Source organism: Vespa velutina, chromosome 16 (assembly GCF_912470025.1).
Source record: "Vespa velutina chromosome 16, iVesVel2.1, whole genome shotgun sequence".
In the NCBI taxonomy this organism is placed as follows: Eukaryota; Metazoa; Arthropoda; class Insecta; order Hymenoptera; family Vespidae; genus Vespa; species Vespa velutina.
In genome coordinates this window covers 2080001-2097955 of record NC_062203.1, presented here as the reverse complement: position 1 = coordinate 2097955, position 17955 = coordinate 2080001, and the positions used below count along the sequence as shown (strand labels likewise).

The 17955-nt window shown below is 36.1% G+C and overlaps 1 protein-coding gene across 2 annotated transcripts in view; it reads right to left on the bottom strand.

The window, feature by feature from the left end:
- Window positions 1-887: 887 nt before the first annotated feature.
- Window positions 888-17955, bottom strand: part of LOC124954972 (opioid-binding protein/cell adhesion molecule homolog) — a 59407-nt gene continuing 42339 nt past the window's right edge. For both annotated transcript variants that reach the window (XM_047508693.1, XM_047508692.1), the window contains exons 3-8: window positions 17535-17742; window positions 11687-11845; window positions 8537-8665; window positions 7944-8081; window positions 6569-6727; window positions 888-2264 (exon numbers count right to left, since the gene is read on the bottom strand). In XM_047508693.1, coding sequence (XP_047364649.1) covers window positions 2008-2264; window positions 6569-6727; window positions 7944-8081; window positions 8537-8665; window positions 11687-11845; window positions 17535-17742 — 1050 coding nt within the window. In that variant the 3' untranslated portion in view covers window positions 888-2007. The remainder of the gene's footprint in view (window positions 2265-6568; window positions 6728-7943; window positions 8082-8536; window positions 8666-11686; window positions 11846-17534; window positions 17743-17955) is intronic.

The following is a 17955-nucleotide window of genomic DNA, read 5'->3' as shown; positions in this document are numbered from 1 at the left end:
AGCCGTCTCGCACAGCTTCACGGAGATGCCTTTGTTATCGCCAGCTCTTTCGTTCCATAACCGTCCGAAGGGATTCGTGCCGATGATGTACGAGCCGGCTTATGGAGAAAAGCCCTTTTTTCCCCTCGTTACTCCAAAGTGCGCTGCCAAGTTCCATAATAATTCTTTCCCGAATATCATCATTGCGCCTTTGGTCTTCGTTACCGTCGATTCAATGCTTTTCTTACGATCTATGGTCTGTGATATGATAAATATTTCTTATATGAAAGAAAAAAAAATAAAAAAAAATAAAAAAAAATAAAAGGGGATGGGGGGAATATATATTTTAAATGTTTTATAAAAAGGCACGCGCGTATCAATCTTTTTTTAATATTAATAAAAATTGAATATATTAATTTATATCAAATGTAATATTTTATTAGATAAAATTTTTTTTATGATTTATAATATATCAGGGAAAGCCATCTGGCGTGTTATTACTATCCTTATCTTTGTTAGAACGTTCAATATTTTCTTCTTATGAAATTAAACTTCCCCTAGTTTGTTGAGAGTATAATCATCTAACTTTAAACGATAGAAGCTAAATCTCATGAAATTATTTACATCAGTAAATTTATCAAACGATAATATTAATTAAAGTAATTATAAAAAGTATTAGCTGTCGGTATATTATCATCGATATAATATCATTTGAGTAACGAACAAGTAGATCGTGATATTACCAACCGTTGGTTTTTACTTGGAAGATTATTTGTATCGCCGTCGATAAAACAGATATTCATTCATTATTTTATTTCATTCAAATTGCAGAGTTCTTTTTATCATATTTTTAATTGTTGCGATAAATAAGGAAATATGAAATGAAATACTTGAAACGTAACAACAAATAACAGTTAGTACTGCCTAACATTTATTGCCGAATTACACGATTAAGTACATCGTATTTACAGAAAGATAGGTAGATTTCTTACGTTCACAAATGCAAAAACTAACGCAAGGTCGTTCTTACAGCTTAACGTATTTACATGTCCCTGAGGCTTAATCTACAATATCGTTCACACACTGTTATTGTACAATATCAATTGCTCTATGCTTCGAAAGCAACGATCGATGCGTTATAATCTATTGAACCTATTGGGTATCTCTACGTGTATTTACATCGTACACAATGGGAGTCATTATCACAAAATACGCAAGCTAAGTTGATAACTTCTTAAACTTAATGGACTGTGCGCTAATGGATTGATGACGGCGTCGTTCCTGAATAATTTCATGTCCATTGAATATAAACGCATCTTTGTAGAAGGAAAGATTTTTTTTTTAGAGGCAGCTTATTTACGCGGCAGTTTATTATCGATGTAATCGTAAATTTACCAAAATTTTGCTCTTTAATGAGAGTAGATAAAAAATTATTGTCATTGTACTGTAACTTAATAGGACAATCTACTATTTATATAGAGTATATAGTGTAAGAGTAACATTATGCGGGAGCACACATTACCTACATCGATTTAATCCTGTAATACAAATATGAAGGTTTACAATTGGTATTAACGTTTCGTACTTCGACGGAACGTAACGAGTAATAACGTAAAAACAACTTTTCGGGAGAGGATCATTACATGCTAGATAAAACTCTACGTACTCTCTTCTTCGTACTCCATAGATTTTTTACCTCGTTCATAATCTATAAGAGCTTAAATTTACGATATTTGCCAAGATCTCTGGAGAGTTTAAATGGGCACAGGTAATCTTGTACGATATTCGCGTATCTCGCAGGACGAAAAGTGCACAAAGCGTGGAACTCCTGATCGAAAATTTTCTTGTTCCTATCTTCGGCCTTACCTTTTCGTATGTTCCTGATAACTTACCATCTCGCAATTCGAAAAGTTTTCGAGTAACGATATTTGCGAGTGGAGATAGTACCTCGCGTCGAAAAAGATCCATCCATTCTCGAAATTTTCAAAATTCTCTAATGTCAAGAAGGATGACGACGATATGAAAGGTCTACGTCGATAGTCCACTAACTATGATACCAATGAACACGGTAATACCAAGATTTGTGAAAATGTGACGATGAAAGCTCGAAGAAGCTGTGGCCGATTGAAAATCCGTTTGCTCTTCCCCACTATCATAATTTCCTTTCGACATTGGCTCGTCCCTCATGCCAGCTGCTTTTTTCTCGTTACTGTGATCCATTTTCCAAGATTTCTTCGGATCCCGTCGTGTACCTGGCCGTCTCGTCGTTGGTGGCCTATCAATTCCTAAAAAAATAATACGTTCGATATAAATAAATGAAAAAAAAAGGAAAATAAAAAGAAGATAACAACGTAGAAAATATTTATATTTATTTAACAAAACGAATTCAAATATCGCACGAGTGAATCAAGCTGAAAAATCAACCTAAATATCATTTTACATCGATAAGCTTTTACCCGTGTTGTCGATAACTTGTCGTTTTTTCTCTTCCTTCCCTCCACCCTCTCTCTCTCTCTCTCTCTTTTAACATGCTTTTACGTGCATAACAAATGTTTGTTTTACGACAGCATTATTTCGAAACAATAATGCATTGTAGCCGGACCATACGAGATTTAGGCCATTTGCGTAACGAATATTAAGCTCAACGCGAATAAATACAGAAGAGCTTTTGATAGAATTATTAAAATTCAACGTAGTAGAAGAAGAGTGACGAGAATGCGATGCTCGATCGTGCGAATGGAATAAAGTATGTATTCGAAAATGCTTGGAAATAAATAGGATCAAAACAAATGGTGTTTCACGGTGACCATGCAAGTAATAGTGGTAAATAGTAACTCGTAGCGATTATCAACGAATATTATTAATGATCGTTGATCCTTAGAATTTTTTGCCGAATCATTTCTCAAGGGCTTACAAAACATCGAAGGAGAAACTAATGACTTGTATTCTTATCTTTATCATTAATACGGAACAATGTTCGTTTGTACGAAATCCAAATCGAATTATATTAATAAACTCTAACGAAAGATGATTGGGAACGAAGCTCGATCAATGTGAAGTAGCCACGATATATATATATATATATATATATATATATATATATCGACATTTTCAAAGGTCTCCTTGACAAAAGCAGCAGCAACCGAGCTTGTTGTCGATCACGTTTGTAGAGATAACCTTTAACGTCCGTCGAATCGTACACCGTGGGAAGCCACTTTGCGTCGAATCGCGTTCGAATGAACGAGTGAAAATGGCGAATCGAGATATTGGGTAAAGCCTGTCGGCGAGTAATAACTGGGAAAATAATCGGCCGAGCGACTGGACTTTCCGCACGATGTTCTACGGCTTTGACGTATTGGAACGTCGTCCCAGCGTTTTCCACAAAATCCCAATAGATAGAGAAAGAAACAGAGAGTAAGAGAAAGAGAGAGAGAGAGAGAGAGAGAGAGAGAGAAAGAGAGAGAGAGGGAGGTGGGCTCTTGTCACTTGCACGCTTCGTCGAAATGTCGAGAGTTCTGCAACGATATTAATTCCTTCTCCACATTCGAGGCATTCACGAAAACGCGCGTTTTCTAATTAATCGTTTGAAATAACAGATGCTCTCTCAACCGCGAACTGGGTATTCTCGTCCATTCGTTCCATCGAATAAAAAAGAAGGGTACGTAAGCTCTATGATCGACTCCATTGTGGTCGATCACCTCGAAAACTCGGCATGCTTTTTCATTAAACACTCGAGTTCGTTTTACTTCTCCTTTTTCTTTTCTTTGTTTATCGATGATCATATTCAAACCAAAGAATTTTACATCGTGAATAGAACCTTTTTTTTTTTTTTTTCAAATTGTACGGACAGATTTTAAATTGTCCGGGGTTAATTGATATTTTACATAATATTCGATCAATGATCATTTTTTATTTGTATCAATTCATTCGATTTTTTGTCAGCTTTCAGGATAAAAACAAAAAAAAAAAGAACAAGCTTTACTCTTATGCCTCGACGATAAGAGTAAATAAAATACAAGAGGGATATCCTTTTTAATTAAAATTTCAATCAAAATTATGATTTATCATTGTTTTGCATTTGATTATTAAACGCGTGTTAATGAGAGTATCATCCATTTCAATTATTAATAACAAATATGTAAACCATTAATTAAAAAGTTATAATATAATTATAATATTTTTAATAGATTGTATGATATATATATATATATATATAAATATTATTGAAATTTGTTTTAATATAAAGTATAATAATAAAGAGTATTTAATATACCCTTACTTTTCATCTTACTTCCTTTTTATTTCTTTTCTAATCCCTCATATATAATATATCTTATATAATAAAACATTACATAATCGTACTTGAGAGAACAAAAAAAGAAAAAAGCAATAAAAATTTTCCATTCGATTATTTGTTTTAAATTCTGTAGAAATTTCCGTTCAAAACAAATATTATCAATTCACTAGAATTAAAACAATATCTATTAATCTAAGTCAAAATATTGAAAGAAGGAGGAGACCATTAGAAATGCATCAAACGTCGAGCTCACATTTATTAGCATACCATTGTTTCATCTCCTTCGAAGCGTAGCGTGGTTTCAGTAATGAATGCGTCGGCGCAGAGGTTAAGATGTCGAAACTGCTCTTCCGTCTTACTGCAATTAGCAGCTAATGCTTTCTCTAATAATACCACGGGAATCCTGATCGTTCGAGCGTGAAGTAATTAGCGAATAACTCGAAACATATCCCGTATGATTATAAAGTGTCATTATTTATTAATATTCTCTTTTTTTATTATTGATCCTAATTTATCGTACAAATTACATATCGAAAAAATAAATTCTTTTCGATCATAATCATCCTTAAAATGTCCTCCCATTGAATGTCCCGTAAACTCTCTACCTTCTAGGCAACCTTCTTTCCTTTTCCGTTCCGTGTCGACCGATAATTCTTCGCTCCCGGCACTCCAGAGAGATTCCCAACGAAGTTAACGGACTTGAGCGGAGCATATAATCCGCAGTCCGTTCTCCTTGGTAATTATTGATAATAATATTAAGCGAAGCGACTTTCATGGCTGAAGGAAAGTTATGTGAAAATCACGAAGAATGACATAAAAGTAAACAATTCAAATAATTCAAACGAAAATTATGATATAAGATTACATTGTATATGACTATGGATTTTTATTTTAATTTCTAAACGATAATCAAAATTCAAACGTAAAACGAGCAAGCGTAAAGCAGAGAGAACCAATTATCGGTATTCTATCATACGATAGAGAGGACGACATTCCCTATTTATATTTGCAATTAGCAATAATTAAGTGCGCCGCAGGCTCGCAAGTTTCCTACCCTAAATGTCGTTTTTCTCTCTTTCATTCTCGCGTTCTCTCCCTTTCTCGCACTCGCACAGCCTCTTATACGTGAGAGTATCTTTAATTAGAGGAATCGATCAAATGAACGTGCAGAGTCAAACGAAAGGACGTGAATGCCCAGCTTTTATATCCGAGGTACGGCTGCCAGTCTACCGTAGAATGAGAGGCCGAATGAAATATAACGTCGAGCCAACGTGATTTGACGTAACTCGACGTATACGAATTCGCGATGATTTCTATTAGCCTCCACTTGGAAAGATTTTATTCCAATTCCCCTTACCATTTCGTGTATTTGTGCCTCTATTGCTTTCTCTCGACCCTCAAATATCCATTCTACCATCGGCCCCTCGTGATTTCTATCGCGTTAGGCGTTTAAACTCAACAATTTGCATAGTCGACGTTAATTAAACATCTCACACCTTATGTATTTTATTCTATTCAACGTTAACACATATTATATATTATATTAAAGGTCTATATATATATATATATATATATATATTTCTACGTAAGCATATATATATGCTTACGTAAAAATATGGACCGATCGATTACTTTTATAAGAATAGAATTCTTAAGAATGAAACCGATAAGACGAATGAACGACCTCGAAACATCGAACAAATTAATTTGCCTTGTCTGATTAATAAGACAAATCGAGTAATGAAAAAGCTTGATGTCGAAACTGAGAAACCAGCAATTCTGTTTATCACGAGTATAAGAAGGAAGGAAAAAAAGAAAGAGAAAGAGAGAGAGAAAGAGAGAGAGAGAGAGAAAGAGGAAAATCAGGGGTTGTTTAAGCAGTCAACGTGCTCTTTCGTTCATGAGACGCCTAAGTGAACTCGGGCACAGGATCCAGAACTCAGTACAGTCAAGATTGAGGTAATTACGCCGAGGAGGTTATATCGATCGACGATAAACCGATAAGTTATCCGGCTAAGGATCAGCCTTGCGGTTTAACATCGGCCGTTGTACTAGAAATAAGTCTCGCAGGACTACTATAGTTCTTTAATATTTTCTTTCTTTCTTTTTTTTTTTTTTTTTTTTTTTCTTTTTGTAATAGTTTTAATACTCCTATCTACACTTTTCATCAAGCAAATCTATTCGGCAATGGTAAACAACGAATTATTGCTTGCACTTTATCGAATATATTATATTATCAATAATGAATTAGCATTATATTTTCAAAATGTAAAATTTGATTGAAATACTCACTGTAAAGTTTGATCTTGCTTTCGGTTTCACCCAACGAATTCGTCGATATACATCGAAAGGATCCAAAATCTTGTACACGTACCGACTTTATAGTCAATCTCATCGTCATCTTGTATCCTTTGTATCCTTTGGATATCGTTTCGACTTCGTAGTGATTGTCTAAGAAACATAAAAGGAAAAAAGAATCAATCTTTATTTTTTGGCGATTTTCATTTTTTTTTCTTTGTTTTTCTCTGTTTTTCTTTCCTTTTCTTTATTTTTCTTGTTTTTTTTTTCCTTTCTTTCTTTCCTTCTTTCTTTCTTTCTTTCTTTTTTCCCGAGTAAAAATATTTCATCCAGGTAAACGACGCTTTGCTCTTTTGAACGCGATCAAATATGATTTTACAGTTTTAACGCCATCATGATTATAATTTGTAATTAACAAGAGAGCACAAGTTTATGACTGAACGGACGCTCAATGGCACTTCTTCGTCCGTGTGCATTTAAATCGTATAACTTCCGTGCCAATGTAATTACGTTTGCCGCTCGTTAAAAAGCTAATTTGTTATATCGCAGTGATCCGCGAAATGGCTACGAGGACAGGCACTTGATGATAACTACGAATAATCGAAAAATGTAGCTTGACTAGAGTTACTACGGTAGTAAAGCTGACATTTTTCTTCTCGTCTCGTTTATAAGGTATAAAAATGTAAAAACTTTATGAAATTTTCTCTTACATGCTAGAAAAAACGAATGAAATGTCATTTTTCCGATAAAAAAAAAAAAAAGAAAAAAAAATACAATTTATATAAGGAAAAGAAAAAAAAATGAAGAAAAAAAATCTTTTCGGAAATAAATGAAAAAATATTAAGAACAAAATATCGAGAAAGGTCATAATTAATTAAGAAAATGAATAGGTCACGATAATGCATTCTCGAACTTCTAAAATATTAAAGAATAATTCACAAAAGGGAACAAGAAAAAGAGAGAGAGAGAGAGAGAGAGAGAGAGAGAGAGAGAGAAAGTAAAGCTTTCCCCGTTCTTATGAAATAATCAAGTTAATATCAATAATAGAAATAGAATATAGTCGTAGTGTCTTAACGTATAACACCACTATACTTGCCCTTAACCTCTGGCTGTTATCGCAAAGGCGTTTGGATGCAATTACAGCAAAGTCTCTATGTTGGTGCAGAGTGTAATTAGAGAGAGCTACATTAGCGACGCTCGTGTGAGCGTTTTACCGCGAGACATATCTTTCCTCAAACATTAGATAAGAAAAGACGAAAGAAAAAAGAGAAGACGAGGATGATTATAAGTAAAATATGATAAGTTTCTAATTAATTATTTATATTATAAAATGAAATATTTGATATAATTTTAAATCCTGATAGCTTACCGTTAGTTATAGTCTCGTTTGTTGGCCTTGTCCAATAACTGATCGGTTTGGGATAAGCCTCGCTTTGGCATTCAAGAACAAGTACTTTGCCTTCGTATGCACCAACTAATTGTTTTTCAATCCAAACCATCGGCGGAACTATAAAATATAAGTCAAATTAATCAAGAGAAAATAATTACTTTCTTTCAAATTAATATCGGCTGAAAGTTATCTATTAAAATCACGAGAATCTGTTAAGAGTGGAATGACTTTGAGAGTCTTAAACGAACAGGCTTGTGACATTGCACGTCGGAATCTCGCCTAGAGGCAGGAAGAATTTAGAAGGTGGTTCTTCAACCTCACCGAGGAAACAATGCTCCTTCTTTGGATCAGCCATTCACGCTGTGGCGTCTGCCCCAAGTGCCGTCATTACGAGCTCCGCGACTCAAGAGAGATTCGCGGCCACGTCGTCGGGCTTTTAAATTGCCTTTGAAACCGAGAGAGAGAGAGAGAGAGAGAGAGAGAGAGAGAGAGAGAAAGAGAGCAACGGGAGATGAGGAAAAGTAAGGAATGCTGGATGAAGAGCAGACTTGGGCTCGTCGTTTCGTACGTACAGTGAACAATGAGAACGATCCTCTTGCTGACGGTAGGCGGTACTCCGTTCGATGCTATGCACAAGTACGGTCCCATGTGGAGTCGAGTGACATCCGTTATTTCCAGATATGAACCTTCGATACTCGCTACTGAAACAGATAACACATTCATCTATATGCTGCTGCACCGATGACAATTTCAAGTTATTTCTACTACTATGATAAAATATAGAAATCGTGAATATAAAATTTTCTACGTCAATGAGAAAATATGAGAAAATCATTTCTAATGAAATCTTATTTTAGATGACCCAACTGAATTCTTATTTGACATACCTAAAGTATCTACGTCAGAGTCAATTAAATTTTTAAACATTTATAAATTTAATATATAAGTTGATGGATAGAAATTATTATTATTTGAATGAAAACGAGATGACAAAAAAAGAAAATTAATAATTAAACAAACGGAATAAAAGACAAGCAATAATTAAAGTTATTTTCATAGAATTACTATTGTCTTTTAAACGAACGGAGATTATTATAAAAGTTTGTATAAAATATAATTAAAAAAATGAACAATGTTAGTTAACTTCGGTAATGGGGAAACATGTTTATAAACGTTTTAGCTTAAGGTAAAAAAAAAAAAAAAAAGAAAAAAAAAGAAGAAAAGAAAAAAATATTATACCATTCAAAACAAATTTATATAATTAAAAATTCAATTATTCCACGTCGAAAGACCTAATTGAACTAAAAAAATTTATTTTCGCACGTACCTACATCTATTTTCAATCGATATAATCATTACCGTCGTTCCAGATTCTGTAGTTACGAACGAGCACTGCAACGAACGATGAGCTATATCGTAATCTAACAAATCGCCAACGTTAAACGCAGCCGCGAACGCGAGCGATTTTACAAAAAGGTCGATTTTACGTGCACATGCAGGTAGTACGGGACTCCAGAGAGCTATTTCGCGTTTGATCGCATAGACCTCGCCGTTATTATCCACGTGATTTATATCCATTATTGCTATCTGTGCACTCGGTATATGTATATTCTCTGTAAACACGAACGAAAATCGAGCGCTATTTTAATTATTTAATATTCGTTAACTTTAATCTAGTAATTTTTGTAGCCCTTGAGATTTTGAAAAAGGGTTAACGACAGAATAAATAAGTAAATATTCCTTCCTTTCATTAAAGGTAGAAAGAAATCGTTTCTCCTTTTTTCTTCCTTTCTTCCTTTCTTTCTTTCTTTCTCACTTTTTTTTTTTCATTCTCATTCTTTAGTTTCGTCATCCAATTTTCTTCTCTCGTTCGATTCGAACAGAAAGGAAATAAAAGAGGTCAGTTCCGAGAACGCCGGAGACGTACACGCGTTCAAGAATATTTTATTTTACGGTACTTATCCTTCGATGGAATCAGGATCTAAAGGAAGAAAAAGGCGGGAAAAGACGAGTGAAAGAGTGGAAAAAATAAAGTAAAAACGAATGTAAGACCGATAGAAAAGAAAATGGAATGTAGTGGGGATGAAAATAGAGAACCAGACGAAAAATAAGATGGTAAGAAGGAAGGAGAAAACGAGAAAAAGAGAGATAGTAGGAAATAGGGGAAAAAAAGCGACAAATACTTAAACCAATTCCTTAAAACCGAACGTAGCAAGATAAAAGATTCATCCGGTGAATAAATCACTCTAGCTTGGTCCCTTCTCTTCACCTCTATATCCTTCCTCCTCCTCCTCCTCCTCCTCTACCACCACCATCTCTTTTCATGCTCGAAACACCTCGTCCTTTTTCGCGAGGTACACTCCGTTTCTCGTAGACGGTCGCACCCTATATTGCAGTTTCTCCTGGTACGATGTCGCACAGTAGAAGCGAAAATATTTTACGGGCGAGTAACACGAGGTCCAACACCCTAGCCATCGTTTTCCTCCTTCTCCATTCTCGTACCCCTTTTCCCCTGAACCGAGGAGCCGTTCTACGAGGGTCAGGAACACGAAGTACCTTGTGAAAGGTCGAAGAAAAAGGACGTCGAATTGTAGGGAAGAATTCGTAAGGTTTTTTTCCAAATGGGAGAACGTATGAAGGAACGAATGACTAGAGAAAAAGAAAAAGAGAATGAAAAAGGGGTGATCTTTCGCGTGGATCACACAATACGGAACATCCTTTCCATGCGCAATTAGTTAGCGTACGGTCTGAACAATCACTAAAAAAAAAAGGGAGAGAGATAGAGAGAGGGAGAGAGAGAAAGAGAGACAGAGAGAGATACAGAAAGAAACGAAGACACCCAGTGCTAAAGGTTAAAGAGTGAGTGAGTATCTCGAGGTAGAATGGCAATTAAGAGGTAAAAGGATCGGATAATAGACCGCTTTGAGAAATTAAGAGTTCGAGCACCCTTCCAGTCGATCTCACCAACTGATACCCGTCAGATAAAGCACGGCTCGCGAACCTATCGATTTTCGACATAGTTCAACTCTACGATCGATGGTTATGTTCTCCTTTCGAAATCCTTCCGATCCAGATGATCGCGCACGCGATTTAATATTATCAAGATTACGAAATGTTCAACGAGATGATCGCTACGTGATAGAACAGACAACTTCGTGGTGTGTCCTTGTTTCTAGATCTCCTTCAAGTAGATCTAAATCTTTTTCCGTACATAGATACGTACATACATACATCCTTCTATACAATGATTACCTTAGAATTATTTTTAAAAGGCCAGATCGAATCGCTATCTTATAACAAAGTCTTCGCTTTAAGAAAGTAATATAATATCTAATTAATTCTTCATTAAGTATGCACTATCGTAAAAGAAAAACGCGATTGATACTGATCAGCACTTAACACGGTCTAGTAGATAGCATTATTATTAGGAAAATCGAAACGTTCGATCGGTACGCTCGATAGGAGATGTACCAGGAATATACGGAGGGTATGAAGAGGAAAACTGCGATAGCAGGTGGCTGGGAGCAAACGAGCGGAAGTATAGAGTGAAGAGAAAAAGACCAAGAGAGGAAAAGAGAGAGAGCGAGAGAAAGAGAGAGAGAGAGAGAGAGAGAGAGAGAGAGAGAGAGAGAAATGTCGATAGATCGGAGAGGAACGGTAAATTGGGTGGAAGGTGACGGAAGGTGGCGGTCAGAGTCCTTTTGGTGAAAATAAATACCTACCCTCGTGCCAGTTGGAGAGGGTGATCGTGCCGCCTGCCTCTCTACGCCACGTGACCGTCGGCTTCGGTGTTCCTGTCGCCGCGCACCGCAGCGTCACGTTGCTACCCTCCCTCACTTCCATGTCCGTACTGGTGGGATAGTCCAGGATATCCGGAGGTACTGAAACAATGACCACATTGCAAAAGGGAAACATCCTCCCTTACCCTCATACGCGAGCACGAACACGAACGGCCTTCGTTCGAATAGATAGTTATCTCGATACTGCCCGATCACTGTTTCCCTCATCCCCTTTTCTCGTCCTCCTCCTCCTCCTACTCCTACTCCTCTTTCTCCTCTCCACCATCCCACGCAACGTTTACGTACACGATTCTGTAGAGAAGAGAGGAGGGAGGGATAGAGTTCGTCCTAGTATCATCCACGAATACTCGCTTGCACGGCTGTCCCGTACACGAACGATCGAATCGTAAAATCTGGAATCGTCGGTCTGATCTCGAATTCGCTTTCTCGAAAATTTTACACTACGTTCTGGGGTTACTTCAACATTAAATTTTTTTACTTCCACTTTCTTTATTCTCCTTCCTCTTACTTCATTCTCTTTTTTCCTTTTCTTTTTTCTCTTTTCTTTTTCTTTTTCTTTTCCTTTTTTGTTTTTTTTTCATCTTTCTTCCTTTCTTCCTTCGTTCCTTCCTTCGCCGTCAATATCCTATCCTTTCTTCCTTTTTTTTTTTTTTTTTTTTTTTTTTTTCAACCAGGCAGTATGAGACAAAGTACGAGACACGTATAACGAGTATTACAAGAAAATCGAATTAACCTAAGAGCAGCTATCGGATTTATCTCCGCTAATTTTAGGATAACCTTCTCATCACCTTATTTCATCTCATTTTATATTTTCGATCCTAATTTTGTTTTGGAAATTTCAGGGAAAGAACACGAAATAGGGTCGAAAATTCGATTATGAGAAGACGAGTTAATAGAATAAAGTTTGTTAAAGTATTTGAGATTATCTCTGAAATGTTTAACTATAACGTTAATAAAATTCTCTATGTAGAAAGATAGTTCGAAAAATATATATTATATTATTATTTCGTCAATCACGTAGTTAATTTGGGTATAACGAATATATGAATATAAAAGAAACAAAAATGGGGTTATCAGGTGTGAGAGAAAAAGACAAAGAGAGAAAGAGAGAGAGAAAGAGAGAGAGAGAGAGAGAGAGAGAGAGAGAGAGCGCACGTATTCGTTCGTTTGTTGATCGTACTTTGTCAATCGTCGAGTATTCTTTTGAAGTAGATTCGCAAATGAAACGCGCCGTTGCATTTCAAAACAGCCGAAATATTCGAGCTTCGACGTAGCTTGCCTGAAGGGGCACGAGTATACCCTTTGTGAGGCAATGCGATTGATTCCTGAAATCGGAAATCATTGCCACTTTTGAATGGACTTTCGAAATAAAATGGCATGTTTACAGATAAACCATTCATCCGAATGTTCCATTCTTACTCTTAAATTAATCTCTGATATTTAGGATCATTCAATGGAATATTTTAATTCGATAAAAATTGATGAATGGTTTATCTTCTTTTGTAATGTATTTATGACATTATCGTTTAAAGTTAGTAGATGTAATACTTGGTATACGTAGATATGTGAGTAACGTTGTTCCTTTAGCATACATACATATAAACGTATGTAAACTTTCGTTTCAATAACACTCTAGTTGATCTTCCACGTCGTAGTCACGTCCCTATCAATGGATGCACGGTGCATCTCTTACAAGTTTTGGTAAGCTTCAAGAGTAAGGTCGTAAGAGTTCTCGCAGGAGTTCTAAAGTGGCTTGATATCGGAAATAATAAAAAATTCGAATGTCTAAGTTGAGTTATATAATCTATAACATCATTATAGGGTAATATCATCTTGATAGATTGGTTTCCTTCCAAAGAGTATAAAACTTTTCGCGATGATCAAAATGAAAATCCATCGTTTACTATAAATTCACAACTTTCGAAGCAATTATCGTTGGGAATTATTTAAATGAGATTCATCGAAAAAAAAGAACACACACACAAAAAAAAAAGAAAAGAAGAAAAAGAAATAACCCATCAAAATTATTCATTATTAAATAACGAAAGAATTTCAATATTTAACACAGTATGAAGTCATCATCGATTAGAAACAACTTTTCGATATTGAATATCCCCCATCTAAAATAGTAAAGATATTTTCTTAGTGGAAGAGCGAGCAAAGAATAATAATAATAATAATAATAATAATAATAATAATAATAATAATAATAATAATAATAATAATAATAATAATAATAATAATAGTAACGATATATTCTACAATAATAACAAGGACAACGACGATGACGAAGACGACGACGACGACGACGACGACAACAACAACAACAACAACAACGACGTAACGACGACGATGCAACGACAAAGACGATGAGCTAAGGAATTTCGTTATCGAGTTGCTTTTCAGTAGGGAGAAATAGAGCCGAATATGGCCAGTAGACATGCAGTCCAGTAACTGAGAGTATGGACAGAAGGTAGAAGAGGAAGACGAGAGAAAAACATGGCACAATGCAGAGGACGAAGAAGAAGAAGAAGAAGAGGAAGAAAAATAAAAAGAAGAAAAAGAAGACTAGGGGCTACAACGTACGGTTTTCAACGCTTCTCTCAGTGAGCAACTTCTCCCTCGTCACGAAGGAGACTACCCTTTCCTGAATAGCTTCTCGTCTCTCTTTTCCTCTTCCTTCACCTCCACCTCCTCCTTCTCCTCCTCCTCCTCTTCCTCCTCCTCTTCATTCTCCTCTTACTTCTCCTCCGTCTCCTTCTCCGAGAACGGAGCATCGCGAGCCGAGTCCTCCCTCTGAGTTACGGAAGACGTGTTCGGAAGGCAAATAGCTTCTCGTCGACGAAAAGAAGAGCGGACTCGAACTCGAGCTTTTTCTCACGGTAACGGACGCGCTAGCTTATGCGTCGACAAAAAAGAAAGAAAGAAAGTTATACGCAAGAGAGAGAGTGAGAGAGAGAGAGAGAGAGAGAGAGAGAGAAAAGGTGAGTTTCGTTTTCCAAAGAAATGAGTCCACTCAAAACGTTGGCCACTGTGACCAAAGGAAAAAAGCTCCATTGATACAGTCCATCGATGGATTGTATACGAAATATTCGCGAGTATATAGCAAATACCACGGAGATATCACTCGACGGGCAATCCATTCTGGCCTTTGCGAGCGAACCACGTCGTGTGCAAACCAGTTAAAAAAAAAAAAAAAAAAAAAAAAAAAAAGAAAAAAAAAATGAAAGAAAAAAACCGACGTATCCGCAGATAGTATATTTATTGATACGGGAAAACAATTGCTACGGATTTATTATTTCGTGCGGGCTCGCGAACCCGTACACTGTACTATTCTCTTTATCTTTATCTTTTTTTTTTTCTTTCTTTCTTTCTTTCTATTATATTTTCCACGTATGTCTCTGATGCTCGACTAGAGATGGTTTAACGATAAATGAAAACTATCTTTATTACTTTTGTTATCGCAAGGACCACGACTACGACGACGACGACGACGACAACGACGACAATGACGAAAACGGAGCTTCGAGATAAGAAGAAGACGAATCGTTTTCTTTTTTGGATAATCGATCGGAAAAGAAGAATTACGTTTGCCTAAGAAGAAGGACACTCGGTTCTTTTAAATGCTTTGAGAATGATAGACTGTGAAATTCTTGGATAACGTACAAGACGTTCTTCCTTGTAATAAAAGAAGGGAGATCATTCGAATGCTCGAAGATAAATCTTCGAATGGTGAAACTCGTAAGAACGATGCTTTCTCGTCCTGACTCAAAATGTGGGAAGGATCGATTCGATCGTCCTATCAAAAAGTGAGAGAGAGAGAAAGAAAGAGATAGAAATAGAGATAGAGAAAGAGAGAGAGAGAGAGAGTCTCTCTCTCTCTCTCTTTCTCTAAGAGATACGGAGACAGAGAAACAGAGGGAAAGAGAGAGAGAGAGAGAGAGAGACTTCGAAACAGGTGATTTCATGCAAACGACAAGCTAGTCGACTAATTGTAAGTAATACTATAGTACGATAAAGGAGAAATTTAATGGGTGTTGTTACGAGATAAGCTCGAGCTTTACGATTATATACGTTTCTCGGCACCTATTTCGTTGCTCGGACGATACATCGTACGATACATTAAGAACTAAATTAAAGTCAAGACTCAAATTTCTTTCGAAAGTTTTATCAACAAAATTATTTAAATAGTCTTGGAAAAGAGTGCATGGGGAAATCAACGGAAACGTAAATAGAAGAAATTCGTAAAGATTTTCAAAAGTGAAATGCAAGTCAACGTTAAGATTCTTCAGTTTTTTTCCGGTGACCCAGAAAATACGAGTCGTTCGTTAAAAACTATGAATTAAAAATGAAAATCGGACTTTAAAATTTTGCCAAGTTTAAGCACCCTGTTACGCGTTAAGATTTCGCGAAAAAAAAAAAACATTGGCCATTCTCTGTTCAGAATTTATAAACGATGTGTTGGAATGAAAAAAGAAAAAGAGAAAAGAAGGGGAAAAAAAATAATAAAAAAAATTGGAAACTTTACAATAACAATGGAACAAAAAGCTGTATACAATTGATTTAATGTTAAATCAGATTTATTTTAAACGTTAGTTCGAATGAATATGGTAATAAAAATAACAGAAAAAGATGAGGAAAACACTCATCGAAACACTCTCAAATGGATCTCTTGAAACTGTAAAGAGGATTGGTTATTAAGTCGACTAGTGAGAAAGAGAGACCGATTGAAGGAGGTTGCAGTCGTCGAGGAGGTGTTTAATGGCCCACTAAGAGTACAATCGACCGGCGAAGGTTTTGGCACGAGCCGCACACTTTACATACATTTGCATTCCATCGGCACGTATCCGGTGGATACTGAAGGAACAACATTGCCAATTTTGCGGATACGTGTCTTTATCTTTGCTAGCCACTCGAAGATCGTCGTTGGAAAGTTTCGTTGGGACTCATAGAGGAAGTTTGTCCTTCGTTTTCGTCGAACCCTTCGAAAGAGGAAAAAGAAAAAGAAAAAGAAGTAGAAATAAAAGTAGTAGAAGAAGAAGAAGAAGAAGAAGAAGAAGAAGAAGAAGAAGAAGAAGAAGGAATCGAAAGAAATCAAAAGAAATCGAAACGAGTATCTCTCACGAGACGATGCAAATATCGCGTTAAATATTGCATCTGTGTCTCGACGAACGGAGATCACGAATTTCCAAAGTTGCCTAGGATGCACCTTTAAGGTATGGGGTCGTATTCACTAGAGTTTGACAAGTTCCTGGGCTCGGCAACGAACGACGGAGAAGGGTTGAAGCAGCAACTGCTAAGAAAGTTTCGAAGGAAGGATCGGTTGATGCATGGCTACGTGGAAGAAGGATGTTCTCTCTGATACGTATACCGCAGGACAATCGCTGTAGATCCCAGCCACAAAAAGGCCCATCAAAAACGTTGAATTTGCCTTTACTTCCTTACATTTTCCCTTTCGCTGTTCTTGTCTTGTTCAAAGTTAGTATACATATATATATATATATATATATTTTCTTTTCTTTACTTTTCTTTACTTTTCTTTTCTTTTCTTTTCTTTTCTTTTCTCTCCTACTTTTGTTTTCTTTTTCTTTTTTACTCGTCAACATCTTTAAAAGTTTTCGCAACAATACTTTCTTCTCCGTTGAAATTGTTTAAAAATTTACCTGGATGATCTCGTAAAACCATTTTATATATTATTATTATTATTATTATTATTATTATTATTATATATCTTTTGTTTTTGTTTATTTTATTAAACATCCGATTTTACCAACTATTTCGAGGAATCCGGTGATGCTGGACATTGGATCAGTGTTGACCTGGCACATGTACCAACCCCGATCAGTTTCTTTCGTGTCTTTGATGTGAAGTGACCACGTACGATGTCCGCTGTGAGTCACTGTGATCCGATGATTCTTCGTGATAACGTGATTTGCTATCGTCAATATTGTCTGCGTGTCCACTCGAAGCCATGCCACCTATGAAACGTTAAGATAAGAAAGAAATAGGTGTTAGTATAATTAATGCAATTTTTATCAAGTCAACATCTTGCAATGACTAGGTCTATTACAAAGCAACTAGGCAGAATATGTAACGGGTTTATGTACTGTCTAAACGTCAGTTGGTCTAAGAACAGCCATGAGCTATAGTTCCTTTTTTTCTTTTTTTCCGTTCGTCTTTTCCATGGCATT